Source organism: Thalassophryne amazonica, chromosome 12, assembly GCF_902500255.1.
Source record: "Thalassophryne amazonica chromosome 12, fThaAma1.1, whole genome shotgun sequence".
Taxonomy (NCBI): Eukaryota; Metazoa; Chordata; class Actinopteri; order Batrachoidiformes; family Batrachoididae; genus Thalassophryne; species Thalassophryne amazonica.
The window spans coordinates 89358907-89377212 of NC_047114.1; the positions used below are offsets into that span (position 1 = coordinate 89358907).

Sequence of the window (18306 nt, forward strand, 5' to 3'; positions counted from 1 at the left end):
GTATACTAGAGGTCAGGGTAATGCCATCCAGAGTAAGGATTGGTTAGACACCATGTTTCTAAGATTTGTGGGCCAAGTACAATAACTTCAGTTTTATCTGAGTTTAAAAGCAGGAAATTAGAGGTCATCCATGTCTTTATGTCTGTAAGACAATCCTGCAGTTTAGCTAATTGGTGTGTGTTCCTCTGGCTTCATGGATAGATAAGCTGGGTATAATCTGCGTAACAATGAAAATTTAAGCAATACCGTCTAATAATACTGCCTAAGGGAAGCATGTATAAAGTGAATAAAATTGGTCCTAGCACAGAACCTTGTGGAACTCCATAATTAACTTTAGTCTGTGAAGAAGATTTCCCATTTACATGAACAAATTGTAATCTATTAGACAAATATGATTCAAACCACCGCAGCGCATTGCCTTTAATACCTATGGCATGCTCTAATCTCTGTAATAAAATTTTATGGTCAACAGTATCAAAAGCAGCACTGAGGTCTAACAGAACAAGCACAGAGATGAGTCCACTGTCCGAGGCCATAAGAAGATCATTTGTAACCTTCACTAATGCTGTTTCTGTACTATGATGAATTCTAAAACCTGACTGAAACTCTTCAAATAGACCATTCCTCTGCAGATGATCAGTTAGCTGTTTTACAACTACCCTTTCAAGAACAGACAATATTCGTGCACCTCCCCTGTATTCCAACTGTAGGTGTTGGGTTAGCTGTCAGTCAGGACCTGACATTATAATTACTGGGATTTATTTATGTAATTCTTCAAGTTGTTTGCTTTTAAATAAGTGTGACTATATTGTAAGGGATATTTAGTTACATGAAAATTTTATTGTTAATTCATACATTTCTGCTGTTACATGATGTTTTGCAGACTTGTTTGAATTGTTCTGTTGTTTTTGTTGTATTACTGACTTTTCCCTAGGCTTTGGAAAGTTCAACATGCTAGTGCACCAGTTCAACCCAAAAAGCACATTTGTTTTGCTTATGTAATATATCATAGCTTTGTCTGCCACCTGCTGGACATGTCTGCGATTTCTGCAGGAAATAATCTCATCATTACATGCATGATGGAAAGTAGTAGCAGGTGTGGTTGAAGTTACATGTAGCCTACAATGAATTTGTTTTAGTATCCTTCATTTCCAAAGCCTTGGTCTGGTGGCTGCCACTGCCATCTCTACTTGTTACAGGTTATACAATTTAGAGTGAAACACAGGTCTTCTCCATTTCACCAAATGTAATGCCTAAAACAAATACAAGTATTCCTTTCGGTACTTTGTTTTCAAGCATCTTGTCACAGGTAAGAGAAGCACTGGATGGAGGGGAAGCAATTTTGGACAGCTAGAAAAGTACTGCAGATGTGGTGAGGGAGACAGTTAGGACAGTACTGTCCTAGCTGTACTGTCCAGATGTCACACCCAGTACTTACTGGGTGTAACATCTGTTCAGTGGAAGGAAGATAAGGAGACTTGGTGGTGGAATGAAGAGGTCCAGGAAAACATAAGGAGAAAGAGGTTGGCGAAAAAGTTTGGGATAGTCTGAGAGATGAAGAAAGTAGACAACAGTACAAGGAGATGCAGTGTAAGGCGAAAAGAGAAGTGGCAAAAGAAGAAGCTTTGATCGCTTTAACATGTTTTCAGTCAAATGATCATTGTGGTATTATTAATGTAAGCCAAGAAAGCTTCAGAGAGGCTCTTTACTTTTTAAATGTAATGTAGTGGATTTGTTGTTGGTGCTTTTCTTCTTTCTTTCATTTATTTATTTATTTATTTTTGCTTATTTATTTATTTGATTTCTTATGCAGAAACAAAACCATCAGTGAGAACCAATGTAACCCAGCTGACAGACACAAACAGTCCTGCATCTCCAGCAATTCCCAACCAGGGGCCAGAGTCTTTTCCAGTCCAGCTATCTGTAGAGGCACTGCAGACACAGGATACCGCATTATCAATAAAGCCAGCAACATTAGAGGTCTGCCCAGTACAGGGCATGGCCACACCCAGCACAAAGGATTTTAAGGCCATCATTGCAACCACCAAAGAACCAAGTACTGTATCAGTACCTTTCAAGGATGAACCAATGGAAGTCTCCACATCCCTACCTTTGATTAGGGATGATGTTAGTGCTATTTCTACGGACACTGCTCCAAAAGAGCGTGTTGAGGGGACAAGAGAGCGCATCTGTCACAGGAACCTGCTGGACACCTCAACTTCTAGTTTGTTGGATGTGATGGACACCACCTCAGACAGCAAAACTAATTTCTCATTCCTCAGCCTTTCTTCAAAAGAGAAACTCAAGGCATCTCTGGACAGGTTGGTTCAGATAGTTGCCTCTCCTTCCCACTCATCTGCTCTGGTCCAAGGGACATTTCCAAGAGATCCTCTGCAGACACACCTATTTCCATCAGTAGGTGACCACAACAATGTGACATCAATGCCAACCACCACCCTTATACCACTCACCCCTAAGATTGGTATGGGAAAACCAGCCATCACAAAGAGGAAGTTTTCACCTGGGAGGCCTCGAGTAAAACAGGTAGGTACTTGGGCATCACGTGGCTAAATTCTGCTGTAATTTTTCTGGATGGTTCTCATCCTGCCCAATAAAAGCGTTCTGTTTTTATTTTGCTGTAGAAAGGTATGTATTTTCTGTGGTGTGTCTGGTTTGATTGAAGAAGCTACATTGTTTGGAATTTTATGTCAGTCACCTTGTAGTTTGTGGGAAATGTCATCAAGATTGAGCTCCCCCAAACACATGCTTGTGCTCCACATGACTAGCCTGGCAGCTGAGTGGGAGTATCAGTCCTTCCCAAAAGGAATGGGATTGATTTGGAACAAAGTTCTTACCACGCCGTCTTCCAACATTTTCATGACTCGTCACCCGCTCTTCCCGTGTCATTTCCATTTTTACTAACACGTGGCACGTTACACTTGCTAAGAGGATGTGCTTTCATGCATGCACAGATCACTAACTGTTGCTGCTTTTCTTAGTTACTTCCATGTTATCCCATCAGTTCCATGAAGAACAAAGCATTTAATCTCTTAAAACGAGTGTCTGTCTTGGTAAATGAAATATAATGGTTTAGCAGGCAGTGGATCGTGTTCATTGCTGCCAGCAATAGAAAATCAACCACAGCTGTAACTATAATTCACTGTGAATGATGATATTAGTACACTAAATTGCTGTGTAAAATGGGCTTTTCCACAGGTATCATTTTAAATAAACAGTATGTACTTCACATCAGTTTTGATACATAATGCCTGGGGAAATATATGAAAAAATGAGTGTAGTTTCCTCTTTTCTTTCTGTTTTGTTGTCTTAGTTCAATATGTTTTTGTCTGATATGCCAGTTTGTCACAATTCCCCTTTTGAGGTCATCATGCCCAGCATATGCTAATTGTCATGGCAAGAGATTGCGGGGCGCCTTTGCTGCTGCATGTTTCCGCGATGGCAGATGTGACTAACACAAATGTGCTTTTACTGTAGCACCTGCAAAGATAATGTCATTAGCATGTCTCTTCGACATACGCATGGAGACCCCCTAAAGATTCATTTTAACCTAGCCTGTAAGCTAATGGCTGTTGATATTTTGGTACAGCAGAGTTCTGTTCACCCCGAGCTCTCAAATGGCAGCACTCGAAGCCGAGTGCATCTTTCTAACATCTTTCTTTGTATGTTTTGTTCTTCACTTGCTTTGTTTTTAAGTTGCTGCATTTTATCACCCTCCTCTCTCCTCACTCTCTCACCTGCCCTCCTCCTTACCTTAGGGTGCATGGAGCCCCCATAGCAGTGTGAGCTCCCCCTTGTCCTGGTCACCAGACCAGCCAGAGGGGTGGGACATCTCAAAGACCAGGCAGTCCTCTGGCAGCCCCGGCTGGAGCATCAGAGTGGTAAATACTGTGGCTCACCATAGACTGCAGGGCAGCAGCTGCCCTCTGTTCACCCTCTTTACTCTAGTGACACACACTCCTTGAGTGTTCCTGAATGTCACTGTGATCTATGGTTGTGTACGCCAATGATTATTGCTATGTATGTTTTATGAAAGGCAATGATTTATACTTTTGTAAATAAGCTTAAAATCCTAAATCCAGAGAAAGCAGCATCTAGCATCAACACTTTCTGCAGCCTGCAGAAATAGGTACAAATTATTTTCCTAAACAAAAAAAATCTGTTGTGTGTTCTGTCTCAGCCATGCATTGCATTCCTGTGTCTTGTTTTCAGTTTTACTTTGACATATCAATGTTTTTTTGTTCATCTTCGAGGATTTGAGTTTGAGAAATGTCTGTGGCAGACTGTTACCATGGTGATTTTTTTATTTTATTTTTTTTAGTCTTGCTTGGCAAAGATGGTTGAGGGTTGATTTGTGCACTTCAGTAAAAGGTCCAGACAAGGTTAAATGGCAGTACTGCCTTTCTGTCAGGAGGAATATTAAGTGGGAGGAGCCACAGTTTTGGACCAGTGCCAAATGTGCATGAAATGAAAATGGTAGACTTTAGTTTGATGGTGTTTTTTGTTTTGTTTTGGTCAAGGCCTTTCATTATGAAAATGCTAAAAGTATTTGGAGGCTTTTCCTCAACAGTCACACACTGCCATCACTTTTTAGCTGTCTGGTGCAAATTGTAGCCAACCTCTGAAATTACAGTCTTTACCAGAATCTATCAAAATGTCACAGAGAAAGAGAGACAGACAGAGAGCGCATTATTCACATTAAGATTTGTACCCCTTTGAAAGTTGATGGATGTCAGGTACTTTTCTTATCACTTTTAATGTTGCCACTTAGAAAAATGCCGTAAGAAAATAGTTGTTTTCTTAGTCATCGTGGAGGCTGCATCTGTAGTGGCAGCTTGCATCCTCAGTGGAAGTGCCACTGCTTCTCTCTAAGTGGGTAAGCGTCCCTCATGTTGTGCAGTCTGCACAGTTTTCAGAATTGCATTGAAATGACTTTGAAGTTACGTGTATTTTTTCTTCTTTGCAGTCATTCAGAATGGCTTGGTGTGTGCAAGAGAATGTTAACTGAAAAACAGTGCTCACATCTGCATTTTTCGACTCTGTTACCATACACTGTGACCTTTAGGCACTTTCTCTTTTTCTTTCCTTACCTCCTATAGGGTCGAGGCTCAGGCTTCCCAGGCAGGAGGAGGCCCAGAGGGGCCGGGCTGTCCGGTAGAGCTGGACGTGGCAGGGCCAGGGGCAAGAACGGTGTTAGTCCCAGCATCAACCCAGGGGTACGAGCCACCAACTTGCTGACACCTCCACATCTTTAGCTAATATTGGGGCATATGCAAAATGGTGTTTGTTTTCCCTCAAGCTGAGTACTGTGATGATGTGTTGTTAGCAGCAGTTATGTTAATGATTACAATTACTACTGCTGTTTTATGGAAATTGTTGAACTTTTCCTCAGGGACATTTTCTTGGTACAGAATGCATGGATCAACAGTTCCATATGTCAACTAAAATACTAATTAATATTATTTCAGGACCCTCCACACAGATTCCACTCATTATGATTTTATTATAATCATTACAAAATCAATATACACTGTATGTCTTTAGCATGGCGGCTTCTCCTGTCTCTCCCGCACTTTTCTGCTCTGGGTGTGAAATGGTTTAGTTATTCCTCGGCCTCCTTTAGCAGTAACGGTACTTGTAATAAGTGTAGCTTATTCGTAGCTTTGGAGGCCAGGCTGGGCGAATTGGAGACTCGGCTCCGCACCGTGGAAAATTCTACAGCTAGCCAGGCCCCTGTAGTCGGTGCGGACCAAGGTAGCTTAGCCGCCGTAGTTTCCCTCTGGCAGATCCGAGCAGCCGGGAAAGCAGGCTGACTGGGTGACTGTGAGGAGGAAGCGTAGCCCTAAACAGAAGCCCCGTGTACACCGCCAACCCGTTCACATCTCTAACCGTTTTTCCCCACTCGAACGACACACCCGCCGAGGATCAAACTCTGGTTATTGGCGACTGTTTTGAGAAATGTGAAGTTAGCGACACCAGCAACCATAGTCAATTGTCTTCCGGGGCCAGAGCAGGCGACATTGAAGGAAATTTGAAACTGCTGGCTAAGGCTAAGCGTAAATTTGGTAAGATTGTAATTCACGTCGGCAGTAATGACACCCGGTTACGCCAATCGGAGGTCACTAAAATTAACATTAATCGGTGTTTAACTTTGCAAAAACAATGTCGGACTCTGTAGTTTTCTCTGGGCCCCTCCCCAATCGGACCGGGAGTGACATGTTTAGCCGCATGTTCTCCTTGAATTGCTGGCTGTCTGAGTGGTGTCCAAAAAATGAGGTGGGCTTCATAGATAATTGGCAAAGCTTCTGGGGGAAAACCTGTCTTGTTAGGAGAGACGGCATCCATCCCACTTTGGATGGAGCAGCTCTCATTTCTAGAAATCTGGCCAATTTTCTTAAATCCTCCAAACCGTGACTATCCAGGGTTGGGACCAGGAAGCAGAGTTGTAGTCTTACACACCTCTCTGCAGCTTCTCTCCCCCTGCCATCCCCTCATTCCCCCATCCCCGTAGAGACGGTGCCTGCTCCCAGACTACCAAACCAGCAAAAATCTATTTAAGCATAAAAATTCAAAAGAAAAATAATATAGCACCTTCAACTGCACCACAGACTAAACAGTTAAATGTGGTCTATTAAACATTGTCTCTCTCTTCTAAGTCCCTGTTGGTAAATGATATAATAATTGATCAACATATTGATTTATTCTGCCTTACAGAAACCTGGTTACAGCAGGATGAATATGTTAGTTTAAATGAGTCAACACCCCCAAGTCACACTGACTGCCAGAATGCTCGTAGCACTGGCCGAGGCGGAGGATTAGCAGCAATCTTCCATTCCAGCTTATTAATTAATCAAAACCCAGACAGAGCTTTAATTCATTGAAAGCTTGACTCTTAGTCTTGTCCATCCAAATTGGAAGTCCCAAAAACCAGTTTTATTTGTTATTATCTATCGTCCACCTGGTCGTTACTGTGAGTTTCTCTGTGAATTTTCAGACCTTTTGTCTGACTTAGTGCTTAGCTCAGATAAGATAATTATAGTGGGCGATTTTAACATCCACACAGATGCTGAGAATGACAGCCTCAACACTGCATTTAATCTATTATTAGACTCTATTGGCTTTGCTCAAAAAGTGAATGAGTCCACCCACCACTTTAATCATATCTTAGATCTTGTTCTGACTTATGGTATGGAAATAGAAGACTTAACAGTATTCCCTGAAAACTCCCTTCTGTCTGATCATTTCTTAATAACATTTACATTTACTCTGATGGACTACCCAGCAGTGGGGAATAAGTTTCATTACACTAGAAGTCTTTCAGAAAGCGCTGTAACTAGGTTTAAGGATATGATTCCTTAAAGCAGCTTAAAGCAGATAACCTGTAAGTTGGAGAGGAAATGGCTTCTCACTAATTTAGAAGATCTTCACTTAGCCTGGAAAAAGAGTCTGTTGCTCTATAAAAACAGCCCTCCGTAAAGCTAGGACATCTTTCTACTCATCACTAATTGAAGAAAATAAGAACAACCCCAGGTTTCTTTTCAGCACTGTAGCCAGGCTGACAAAGAGTCAGAGCTCTATTGAGCTGAGTATTCCATTAACTTACATAGTAATGACTTCATGACTTTCTTTGCTAACAAAATTTTAACTATTAGAGAAAAAATTACTCATAACCATCCCAAAGACGTATCGTTATCTTTGGCTGCTTTCAGTGATGCCGGTATTTGGTTAGACTCTTTCTCTCCGATTGTTCTGTCTGAGTTATTTCATTAGTTACTTCATCCAACCATCAACATGTTTATTAGACCCCATTCCTACCAGGCTGCTCAAGGAAGCCCTACCATTATTTAATGCTTCGATCTTAAATATGATCAATCTATCTTTGTTAGTTGGATATGTACCACAGGCTTTTAAGGTGGCAGTAATTAAACCATTACTTAAAAAGCTATCACTTGACCCAGCTATCTTAGCTAATTATAGGCCAATCTCCAACCTTCCTTTTCTCTCAAAATTCTTGAAAGGGTAGTTGTAAAACAGCTAACTGATCATCTGCAGAGGAATGGTCTATTTGAAGAGTTTCAGTCAGGTTTTAGAATTCATCATAGTACAGAAACAGCATTAGTGAAGGTTACAAATGATCTTCTTATGGCCTCGGACAGTGGACTCATCTCTGTGCTTGTTCTGTTAGACCTCAGTGCTGCTTTTGATACTGTTGACCATAAAATTTTATTACAGAGATTAGAGCATGCCATAGGTATTAAAGGCACTGCTCTGCGGTGGTTTGAATCATATTTGTCTAATAGATTACAATTTGTTCATGTAAATGGGGAATCTTCTTCACAGACTAAAGTTAATTATGGAGTTCCACAAGGTTCTGTGCTAGGACCAATTGTATTCACTTTATACATGCTTCCCTTAGGCAGTTATTATTAGACGGTATTGCTTAAATTTCATTGTTACGCAGATGATACCCAGCTTTATCTATCATGAAGCCAGGGACACACACCAATTAGCTAAACTGCAGGATTGTCTTACAGACATAAAGACATGATGACCCTCTAATTTCCTGCTTTTAAACTCAGATAAAACTGAAGTTATTGTACTTGGCCCCACAAATCTTAGAAACATGGTGTCTAACCAGATGCTTACTCTGGATGGCATTACCCTGACCTCTAGTAATACTGTGAGAAATCTTGGGAGTCATTTTTGATCAGGATATGTCATTCAAAGCGCATATTAACCAAATATGTAGGACTGCTTTTTTGCATTTACGCAATATCTCTAAAATCAGAAAGGTCTTGTCTCAAGAGTCATGCTGAAAAAACTAAGTCATGCATTTATTTCCTCTAGGCTGGACTATTGTAATTCATTATTATCAGGTGTCCTAAAAGTTCCCTAAAAGCCTTCAGTTAATTAAAAATGCTGCAGCTAGAGTACTGACGGGGACTAGAAGGAGAGAGCATATCTCACCCATATTGGCCTCTCTTCATTGGCTTCCTGTTAATTCTAGAATAGAATTAAAATTCTTCTTCTTACTTATAAGGTTTTGAATAATCAGGTCCCATCTTATCTTAGGGACCTCGTAGTTACCATATCACCCCAATAGAGCGCTTCGCTCTCAGACTGCAGGCTTACTGTAGTTCCTAGGGTTTGTAAGAGTAGAATGGGAGGCAGAGCCTTCAGCTTTCAGGCTCCTCTCCTGTGGAACCAGCTCCCAATTCAGATCAGGGAGACAGACACCCTCTCTACTTTTAAGATTAGGCTTAAAACTTTCCTTTTTGCTAAAGCTTATAGTTAGGGCTGGATCAGGTGACCCTGAACCATCCCTTAGTTATGCTGCTATAGACGTAGACTGCTGGGGGGTTCCCATGATGCACTGTTTCTTTCTCTTTTGCTCTGTATGCACCACTCTGCATTTAATCATTAGTGATCAATCTCTGCTCCCCTCCACAGCATGTCTTTTTCCTGGTTCCCCTCCCTCAGCCCCAACCAGTCCCAGCAGAAGACTGCCCCTCCCTGAGCCTGGTTCTGCTGGAGGTTTCTTCCTGTTAAAAGGGAGTTTTTCCTTCCCACTTGTAGCCAAGTGCTTGCTCACAGGGGGTCGTTTGACCGTTGGGTTTTACATAATTATTGTATGGCCTTGCCTTACAATATAAAGCGCCTTGGGGCAACTGTTGTTGTGATTTGGCGCTATATAAAAAAATTGATTGAATTGAAGTGATTCTTACGATACTCACATTTATTAGGTATTTATTCATGTTCTCTGCTGAGTGGGGAGTGCAATGCTTCTCCCTGTCATTGAAATAAAATGAATGAATAAAAAAAAATAGTGGCCGAGACTCCAATGCTAGTGCTAACAGTGTTGGTAAAAGTTACCTGAGACCAGCTGTGCCCAACCCTGTTCCTCGAGGACCCCTGGCCCAGCATGTTTCTTACTCTCCTGTTCCATTCCCAGGCACTTAACTTTATCAGGTGTGCTCAGCCAATCAAGAGCTGAAGACACCACTTTTTAAAAATCAGGTGTGACTTGAGTAGGTAAGTCCCCTTTCAAACCAGGCCAATGTAGAGTTGCATAAGTGGCAAACCGATTACGCCGATTTATGCAGCCCTGTCGTGGCAATTGCGGAGGTGACACAAAGGGGATCGGAGATTTTACTCCATTGCAACTTGTTACCGAAAAATCACAATTATTATTATTGTTTTAAAGACTGGGACCTGCCTTCTCTGAACTGTAGTTTAACTTGTACTTTTATGATAGGTTATTATGCATTTACCTTTGGTTTGATTTTTGTACTTTTCTAATGATATAGTCATTTATTTAGTGTATGGGTTTTAATGCATTCATACTGTTTATGGTAGGAGCACTGTTTTCTGTTTTACTCATTTTTTGTGCAGCACTTTGGGTACATTCTGTTTGTAAAAACATGCTGTAGAAATAAAGTGGATTGGATTATTAATAATAATGATGATGATGATGACTCTTTGTATAAGACTTTCCAGGAATCAAAGCACTGAAGAAAATATACTCTTAATAATAAAAGAATGAATGACAGTAATAAAAAGTACACTACAGCTGTGCACACAAACTCCAAAATAAAGAGCAAGTAGTACAGAAAAAGGTGCTCATACTCCTTTGCAACTTCGATATGTCTTTTTCATTTTCAAAGGCATTTTTTTTTTTAACAGGTTCCACATATGCTCTGGGAAATACGGTATTTCCGACACAGGTTTTCCATGCAAACTCCACACAGAAAGGTCCAGATTAGAAGCGAACCTGAGACCTTCTTGCTGTGTGGCAACAATGCTAACCACTAAGCCACCATGCAACCCGGGTTTCAGAATCATTCAGTCATTATTACTGAAATTAATGTTATTTTTGTGAGCTGCTAAATGATGTTGTTTATAAACAAAAGTTTGTTGAGAATTTTATTATAATTTTCATGAATGGTCATTTTAATTCAATAAATTCAGAGCCACGTGATTCCTTTATATGGATGGGGGTTTTTTTCAAGCACAGTCACTAGTTCAAGTTTTCTAACAAAGTACAAGCAGTGAATGTTGTATGTGACAATTTCAAAAGCTTGTTGACCATTAAACTAGACTGTAGTGATATTTGAGTAATTACTGATAATAAAGAATGAATAACTATTTTTAAAAGTTAAACCTTGTTACTGAAGAACTTTGTTCTTAATAAAGATTTTTTTCTCCCTTTTCCCCTCTGTTTTCATATAGGTCACAACAATTGAAACACCATACCCGGTCAAGGAGGAAGAGGAGAATGCCATGCATAACACAGTGGTCATATTCTCCAGCAATGACAATTTCACACTGAAACAGGTTTGTTTTTCAGTAACTGAGTGTTAGTGTGATGATTGTTTGTTTTTTCTCTCTCACTGAAATGTTGTGCAAAACTATCAATGTTTTCATTCATAAATATGGCAAATGTATTTTAAGATTCCCACTGTCCACCTCAACCAGAGATGCTGTGAGATTCCTGCAAGAAATGCAGTGCATGTAATAAGAAGTAAACAGCTACAACAACTGAAATCAGAACAGTATGCAATTAATTACTTTTGGTGCATTCTCAAGGCCATCCAGTCTCCATACTCATAAAGCGTGTGCTGTGTTCAGGTCCTTGTCAGCAAGTCTGATTTATTTCCGGTGGGGGTGGGCCTCCACCAGGGCTGCGCCTTGTCACCAGTCCTGTTTATGATATGGGCAGGATATCGAGGTGTAGTTGTGGGGAGGAGGGTCTTCAGTTTGGTGGGCTCCAGGTCTCATCACTGCTTTTTGCAGATGATGTAGTCCTGTTGGCTTCATTGGCCTTTGAGCTCCAGCACTCACTGGGTTGGCTCACAGGCAGGTGTGGAGCAGCTGGGATGAGGATCAGCACCTGTAAATCTGAGGCCATGGTGCTCAGCAGGAAACTGATGGACTGCTTACTCAGATTAGGGAATGAGGTATTGCCCCAAGTGAAGGAGTTCAAGTACCTCAGGGTCTTGTTCATGAGTGAGGGGACAATGGACCATGAGATTGGCCGGAGAATCTGCTTTGTTCCTGTACTTCAACTTCAAATCTGGACATCTGTGGTGCACAGCCGCTTGTGTGTGTGTGTGTGTGTGTGTGTGTGTGTATATATATATATATATATATATATATATATATATACACAATGTTCGTGCAAGACGTCGGACTTGGGAGGTTGGAGGAAGTTGGATGACAACGGAATGTGACGGTACAGGAATTATGCATAGGATGAGGAACCGTCAAGACAAAAAGCAAAACAGAATATGGACGACTTGAAGTTGTCGTCATGATTCATACAGGAACAAAGCTGGACGATGGTTAAATGATGTCTCCGAAAGTCAACGTAAGTCCAGTTTATTGTTTTTGTTGGCTTCAGTGTCCTTCGTTAGTGCCGCGTGACCGGGGCTTTGTTGCTAGGAAAGTTCAGCGACCAAATACCAACATTCTGGGCACAAGGAACATGTTGTCATTATTTGATTTCTTTGTGCGACTGACATTGTTATTCAAACATTCAAAAGGCTATTCCTACCGCCACACAACTCCAGCCACACACAAGAAAGTTTCTTGACAGTTCTTGTTATTGAAAGAAACCACGTCTCCCTAACTGGATAGAGTCATGACGTCATCACGCATGCGTGTAGGGGCTGTCTAGCGGGATCTTGAAAATCCCCCCATTGAACTTCAGAAGACTTAATAAAGATGCCAGTGTATTTCAAAACAAGTGAAACATTGAGTACAAGACGTCTTTCAGGAATCAAGCCACGGTGATGGAAGGTCTCGTACTGTTCATTTGCCATTTCCCTTTTCTTTGATTAAACTTCTTGTTCTACTTTTGATTTCTCCTCCAGCCAAAATTAGTCACAATGTCACATGGCTGGTTGTTTTCCAGTTTACAGACTGGCAGATTGTGTCAGAGCTCATTCACTGCTTCGGCTTTTATTGAAGCAGTATGTTCCGAGTATCAGAACACATGCATCAGCAAAAGTGTTTTGCGAGTAGCCACGGACTTATGAGAGGCGTCAGCCAGTTGCATGTGCGTTGCCATGGTTTGGTACATTTTGGCCACTGCCAGCTCATCGCACCACATTTGTGTAAGCCTTTATCTGCTACTGTAGGGATAAATGGACTGCATTTATATAGCGCTTTTCCATCTGCATCAATACAATACAATAATGTCTCACATTCACCCCGATGTCAGGGTGCTGCTATACAAGGCGCTCACTACACACTGGGAGCAACTAGGGGATTAAGGACACCTAGTGGATAGTGGGTTTGTATCGTGGCATTATGTTTCTCTTGTCATTGCTAGAATGATACAAACTGTCCATTCTGCAGCCTCTATGTTCAATGGCCAGTTCTTCTGCCTTCTGAAGTGCACTGAATTCATACTTGTCCCAGGTCTGTATTTTGATCCTCAAGAGTGAACCTTTTGTTCTGCTTCCAATTAGGACATGTGCGTTGTATGTGGGAGTTTTGGTCTTGGTGCAGAGGGCCGTCTTTTGGCCTGTGCTCAGTGTGGCCAGTGCTACCATCCCTTTTGTGTTGGTATAAAGGTATGTACGTGTGTTTCCCTAACTCTGTAGACCACATGCAGATCTTTCTGACTTATAAGGGAAATACCGTGCCTTCATGCATGTTTGATGTTGTCACAAACTATTTTGTTGCTCTCCCCAGATCACCAAGGTGGTTTTGAGTAAAGGGTGGCGCTGCCTAGAGTGTACAGTATGCGAGGCCTGTGGTCAGGCCACAGACCCAGGCCGCTTGCTGCTGTGTGATGACTGTGATATCAGCTACCACACCTACTGCCTGGACCCTCCACTGCAGAATGTACCTAAAGACAGCTGGAAGTGCAAGTGGTAAGAACCATTTTATCTGAAATGAATTGTGATTCAAACTTGCAGTCATTTAAATTAAGTTCTTCTTTTGTGAGATCTAGCATGTAAAATGTATTTATGTAGTTTGATGATGCATTTTCACTTTAGTTTCAAGAAGTATCTCGCAAGAAAATACATAATTTACTTTAGTTTGAAAATCCTTCAAGAACATGCTATTTTTTCAGGTGTACTGGTTTTCTGAACTATAAGTTATACTTAGTTGTATCTGTCCAAAAATGGATCATGAAGATGAAAAAAAAATGTATATGTCACACCAGTCTATAAGTTGCAATTATTTTCGAGGTGGTACTGCTTCAGGCAGTAAGAAAGCAAACAAAACAAATGTAATTGGCACATTTATTTGTTTATGATGCAAGCACTGTGTTAGTGAGCAGAAACGAACACTCTAATTAATGTGTACAAGGCACCAAAAACTCAAAATAACCTGCTTCTTCTGGCCAACAAACAGAAGAAAAGGTGTGTTCATTGACTCTGTTCAGTGTACGTATTTTAAAAAATTTAAAACTTTTTTGTAAAACATTTGTAAAAGATAATAGCCTTATCCTGTTCTTGTCTCACACAGTCAAAACAAGTGCTTTGTCACATAGTATGGCATTTAGATTTTATTTCTCCCGCCCCCCTCAAGCGCATGATCTTTCAGTTTGAGAACATGATTTATTAAATTCACTGATTCCCTGTGGCACAGAACAAATTTGTCTTTCAGAGCTTGCAATTCTTGTTTTGCGGCAGTTGGCATCCAGCATTCCACCACCTGCTGCTCCCGAGTGTGAATCACAGTACCTCATTCAATACACAGCAGCAGCTTGTCATATATGTAGATGGTGCCATCTTGTGGCCATAGATGATAATGCAGTATTTTAACAACATCACTTTGAGCAGATGGAATTAGTCAATCACTGAAATCATCTGGTGGAGTGGGTGGTTGAAAAAAAACCTGCACCCTCTTGGCCCTTTCTGGAATCAGTTTGAGACCTCTGCTATAACTCCTTTCAAATTTCACAAAACTGAGAAAATTTAGTTTCTTCCAAAATCCAAGCATTATAATGTAGGTTTATTTTTGTAACATGTTGCAAAATTGCAGCTCATTTTAATGAAGAGGACATGAAGGTTGTCATTCAAGGTTTTTAATGACATTTTAATGGCAAATGATAGCGGCAACCATGTCATTCTTGTCCTGCTTGACCTGACTGCTGCTTTTGATACAATTGACCACAACACACTGATAAATTGTTTGCAGCAGCTTGTGGACATCGGTGGTAGTGTCCTGGACTGGTTCAGGTCCTACTTACCTGGTAGGACTATGTGCGTTGGCCTCGGGGTTTGTGAATCCTCCTCCGCTCCACTTTTATATGGGGTCCCACAAGGTTCAATTCTTGGACCCCTACTCGTCTCCCTGTATTTGCTTTCCCTGGGGTCCATTCTCAGAATGCATGGCATCAGCTTCCATTGCTATGCTGATGACAGCCAGCTATATGTCCCCCTAAAGAAAAATGATGCCTCTTCTCTTCAGCCCCTTTTGTCCTGTCTTGAGGATGTTAAAGCCTGAATGGCACTGAATTTTCTTAATTTTGATGAAAAGAAAATGGAGGTGATTGTTTTTGGCCCTAGCAACTCCTGTTCTTCCTCACCTGTCGATCTGGGACCTTTGTCAGCCTTTTCGAAATCTACTGTCACAAACTTGGGTTTTAAGATGGACAACAATTTTAAACTGGACCACCAAATCAGTGCAGTAGTCAGATCGAGTTTCTTTCACTTAAGGCAGCTTGCTAAGGTTAAGCCTTTTCTTGCACAGCAGCACTTTGAAACAGCAATCTATGCTTTTATTACCTCTCAGCTGGATTACTGTAATGCACTTTATTATGGAATTAGCCAGTCCTCCCTTGCACGTCTCCAGCTAGTTCAGAATGCTGCCGCCCGTCTGCTAACTGGTGCACGTAAGAGGGAACACATTACACCTGTCCTGGCCTCCCTCCACTGGCTGTCTGTGCATTTTAGAATTCATTTTAAGATTCTTTTATTTGTTTTTAATTTTTTAAATGGCCTTGCCCTGCCCTACCTCTCTGAGCTGCTTCATCTTTACGCCCCTGCTCGCCACCTCTGGTCAGCTGATCAGCTCCTCCTGGAGGTGCCGAGGTGCAAACGTATGCTCAGAGGGGACCGAGCTTTTTCTGTTGTGGCTCCAAAGATGTGGAACGAGTTACTGCTCCACATCAGGCAGGCCTCTTAATTTTCTGTTTTTAAAACTAATCTTAAAACCCACTTTTATGTACTGGCTTTTAACCCAGAATGAGATTCTCAATCTGTTTTGGTTGTTTTAACTGTTTTTACTTGTTTTTAAATTTTTTGGGGGGGCTTGTTTTTTATTTGTACTTTGTGGTTTGTTGCCTTTTATGTCCCCTTGTGTACAGCACTTTGTTTCAGCTGCAGCTGTTTTTTAAAAGTGCTTTATAAATAAAGTTGATTTGATTTATGTGGGAGGAAATTCTGTAGTGAATATCGTCTTTTCCTTCATCGACATCATGCAGGCTAACTACATGAGGAAGTGCATGTATGAGGTTCTGAGATTACCTGTGACTCATCTTGCGTCAACTTCCATAAGATTTCTTGTAACTCGCTACCAAATGTTGGTCATACCATCTGATTCCTGGAATTTCTCCCTCTCAGGGTTTTGAAATTCTAAATAGTTTCCACACAGCATGAATTTTAATCATATCAGCAATATCATATTATCTAAATGCTAAGGAATAAAATTAGTGTTGCTAAAGAAAATTATTTTTATGACTGAAATCTTAAAAAAAAAAACAGTGGCACAATCCCTTTAAATAATTAATCTAAACTAATGCTTTATTTTGACAAATATTGCTTCTCCAGAGCAAAATCAAAAATTTGTGACCTTGCCCATTTCTAGACCAACAATTTACATGCATATGCCCCAAAATCTAATGTTCTGTGCAACAGCCAAACTTTTCATATAAAGGTGTGGAGAACATTCTGGGTTTATAGCCAGACCTTTGCAACGTAGACCTGCTCTTTCTGAAGGACCTTGTCTCTTGTAGGTGTGTGTCCTGCACTCAGTGTGGTGCCACCTCCCCAGGCTTGAGGTGTGATTGGCAGAAAAATTACACCCAGTGTTCCCCCTGTGCCAGTCTTGTAACATGCCCCATCTGCCAAGTGGACTACATTGAAGGCACAGTCATTGTGCAGTGTCGCCAGTGTGACAGGTACAGGTTTTTTGTACATGCTGTACGTTTTTAAAAATAAGAGGTTACTAAAACCGCGTCTTTTCTCCACAGATGGTTTCACGCTACGTGTCAGGGTCTGCACTCGAGGACGATATTGAGAAAGCAGCAGATAGCAGCTTTGACTGCACAATGTGTCGGGCTTTCAAAACAACTAAGGGTGAGGACAGTGGTTTCTGTTTTGTGCATCAACGTTATTTGTGTCTCCTGTGGAGTAAATGCTTTTATTATGATAACTGGTTTACATGCATCACATTTGTATTATTTGATTACTTTTGTCTATTGTGTTGCTGCAGTTTGGGCTAAAGCCAAAGACACCATTGAGCCTTTACTGATGACGCAGATTGTCACAAAGGCTAAAGAAATGGGTACGTAAATAATGTCAGAACTAATTGATCAAGAATAAACCAGATTCCCCCCCCCCCCAGAATGATTGCTTTTGGTCATATGTTACAGTTCATACATTTGTGACTCTACTCTACTCTTTTCTACTCTCCTATTTTACTCTTCCTTTTTAGATATTTAGAAATACCTTTGTATACTGGCATAGTTCCACCTTAGAATTGGAATATAATATATAACATATACCTTACTGAATTTTCATGGATGTGTGATCCTTAACATGATTGTTCAAGTCACTGGTGTGTCTTCTCTTTTCAGACCTGACAAGGACCTACACCCAAGATGGCGTTTGCTTGACAGAGTCGGGGCTTTGTCAACTCCAGAGCTTGTCTGCTGCTGCCTCACGCCGCAGGAAACCCAAGCCCAAGCTCAAACTGAAGATCATTAACCAGAACAGTGTGGCGGTGCTTCAGGCCCCTGTAGACCCTCTGTCAGAGCACTCTCGTGATGAGGACATGGAGGACACCAGGGGTATTTTACTTCTGTCTTCTCATGCCTGATGCTTCTTTTATCTCAGGATGTTTGTCAACACAATGTGCCACTCACTCTTGTTTTTTTTTCCTTCACAAAGTGAACTTGCACATTTTCATAGCGTTTGACCTTGACAGGAAATCTACAGCTAATTGACTGATGCTATAATTTTGTTTTAAATGAGGCGACCCGTTTATTTGCTGTCAATATGGAGCAACAGCTTCATGACCTTGATATTCAGCTTTCTAACCTGGTAA

General features: G+C 41.1%; 1 protein-coding gene across 1 annotated transcript in view; it reads left to right on the top strand.

The window, feature by feature from the left end:
- Positions 1 to 18306, top strand: part of kmt2cb (lysine (K)-specific methyltransferase 2Cb) — a 252332-nt gene that overhangs the window by 165658 nt on the left and 68368 nt on the right. The window contains 11 exon segments of the mRNA XM_034182661.1: positions 1814 to 2544; positions 3777 to 3899; positions 5118 to 5234; positions 11248 to 11352; positions 13491 to 13595; positions 13717 to 13898; positions 16994 to 17158; positions 17231 to 17259; positions 17262 to 17336; positions 17473 to 17544; positions 17837 to 18049. Coding sequence (XP_034038552.1) covers positions 1814 to 2544; positions 3777 to 3899; positions 5118 to 5234; positions 11248 to 11352; positions 13491 to 13595; positions 13717 to 13898; positions 16994 to 17158; positions 17231 to 17259; positions 17262 to 17336; positions 17473 to 17544; positions 17837 to 18049 — 1917 coding nt within the window.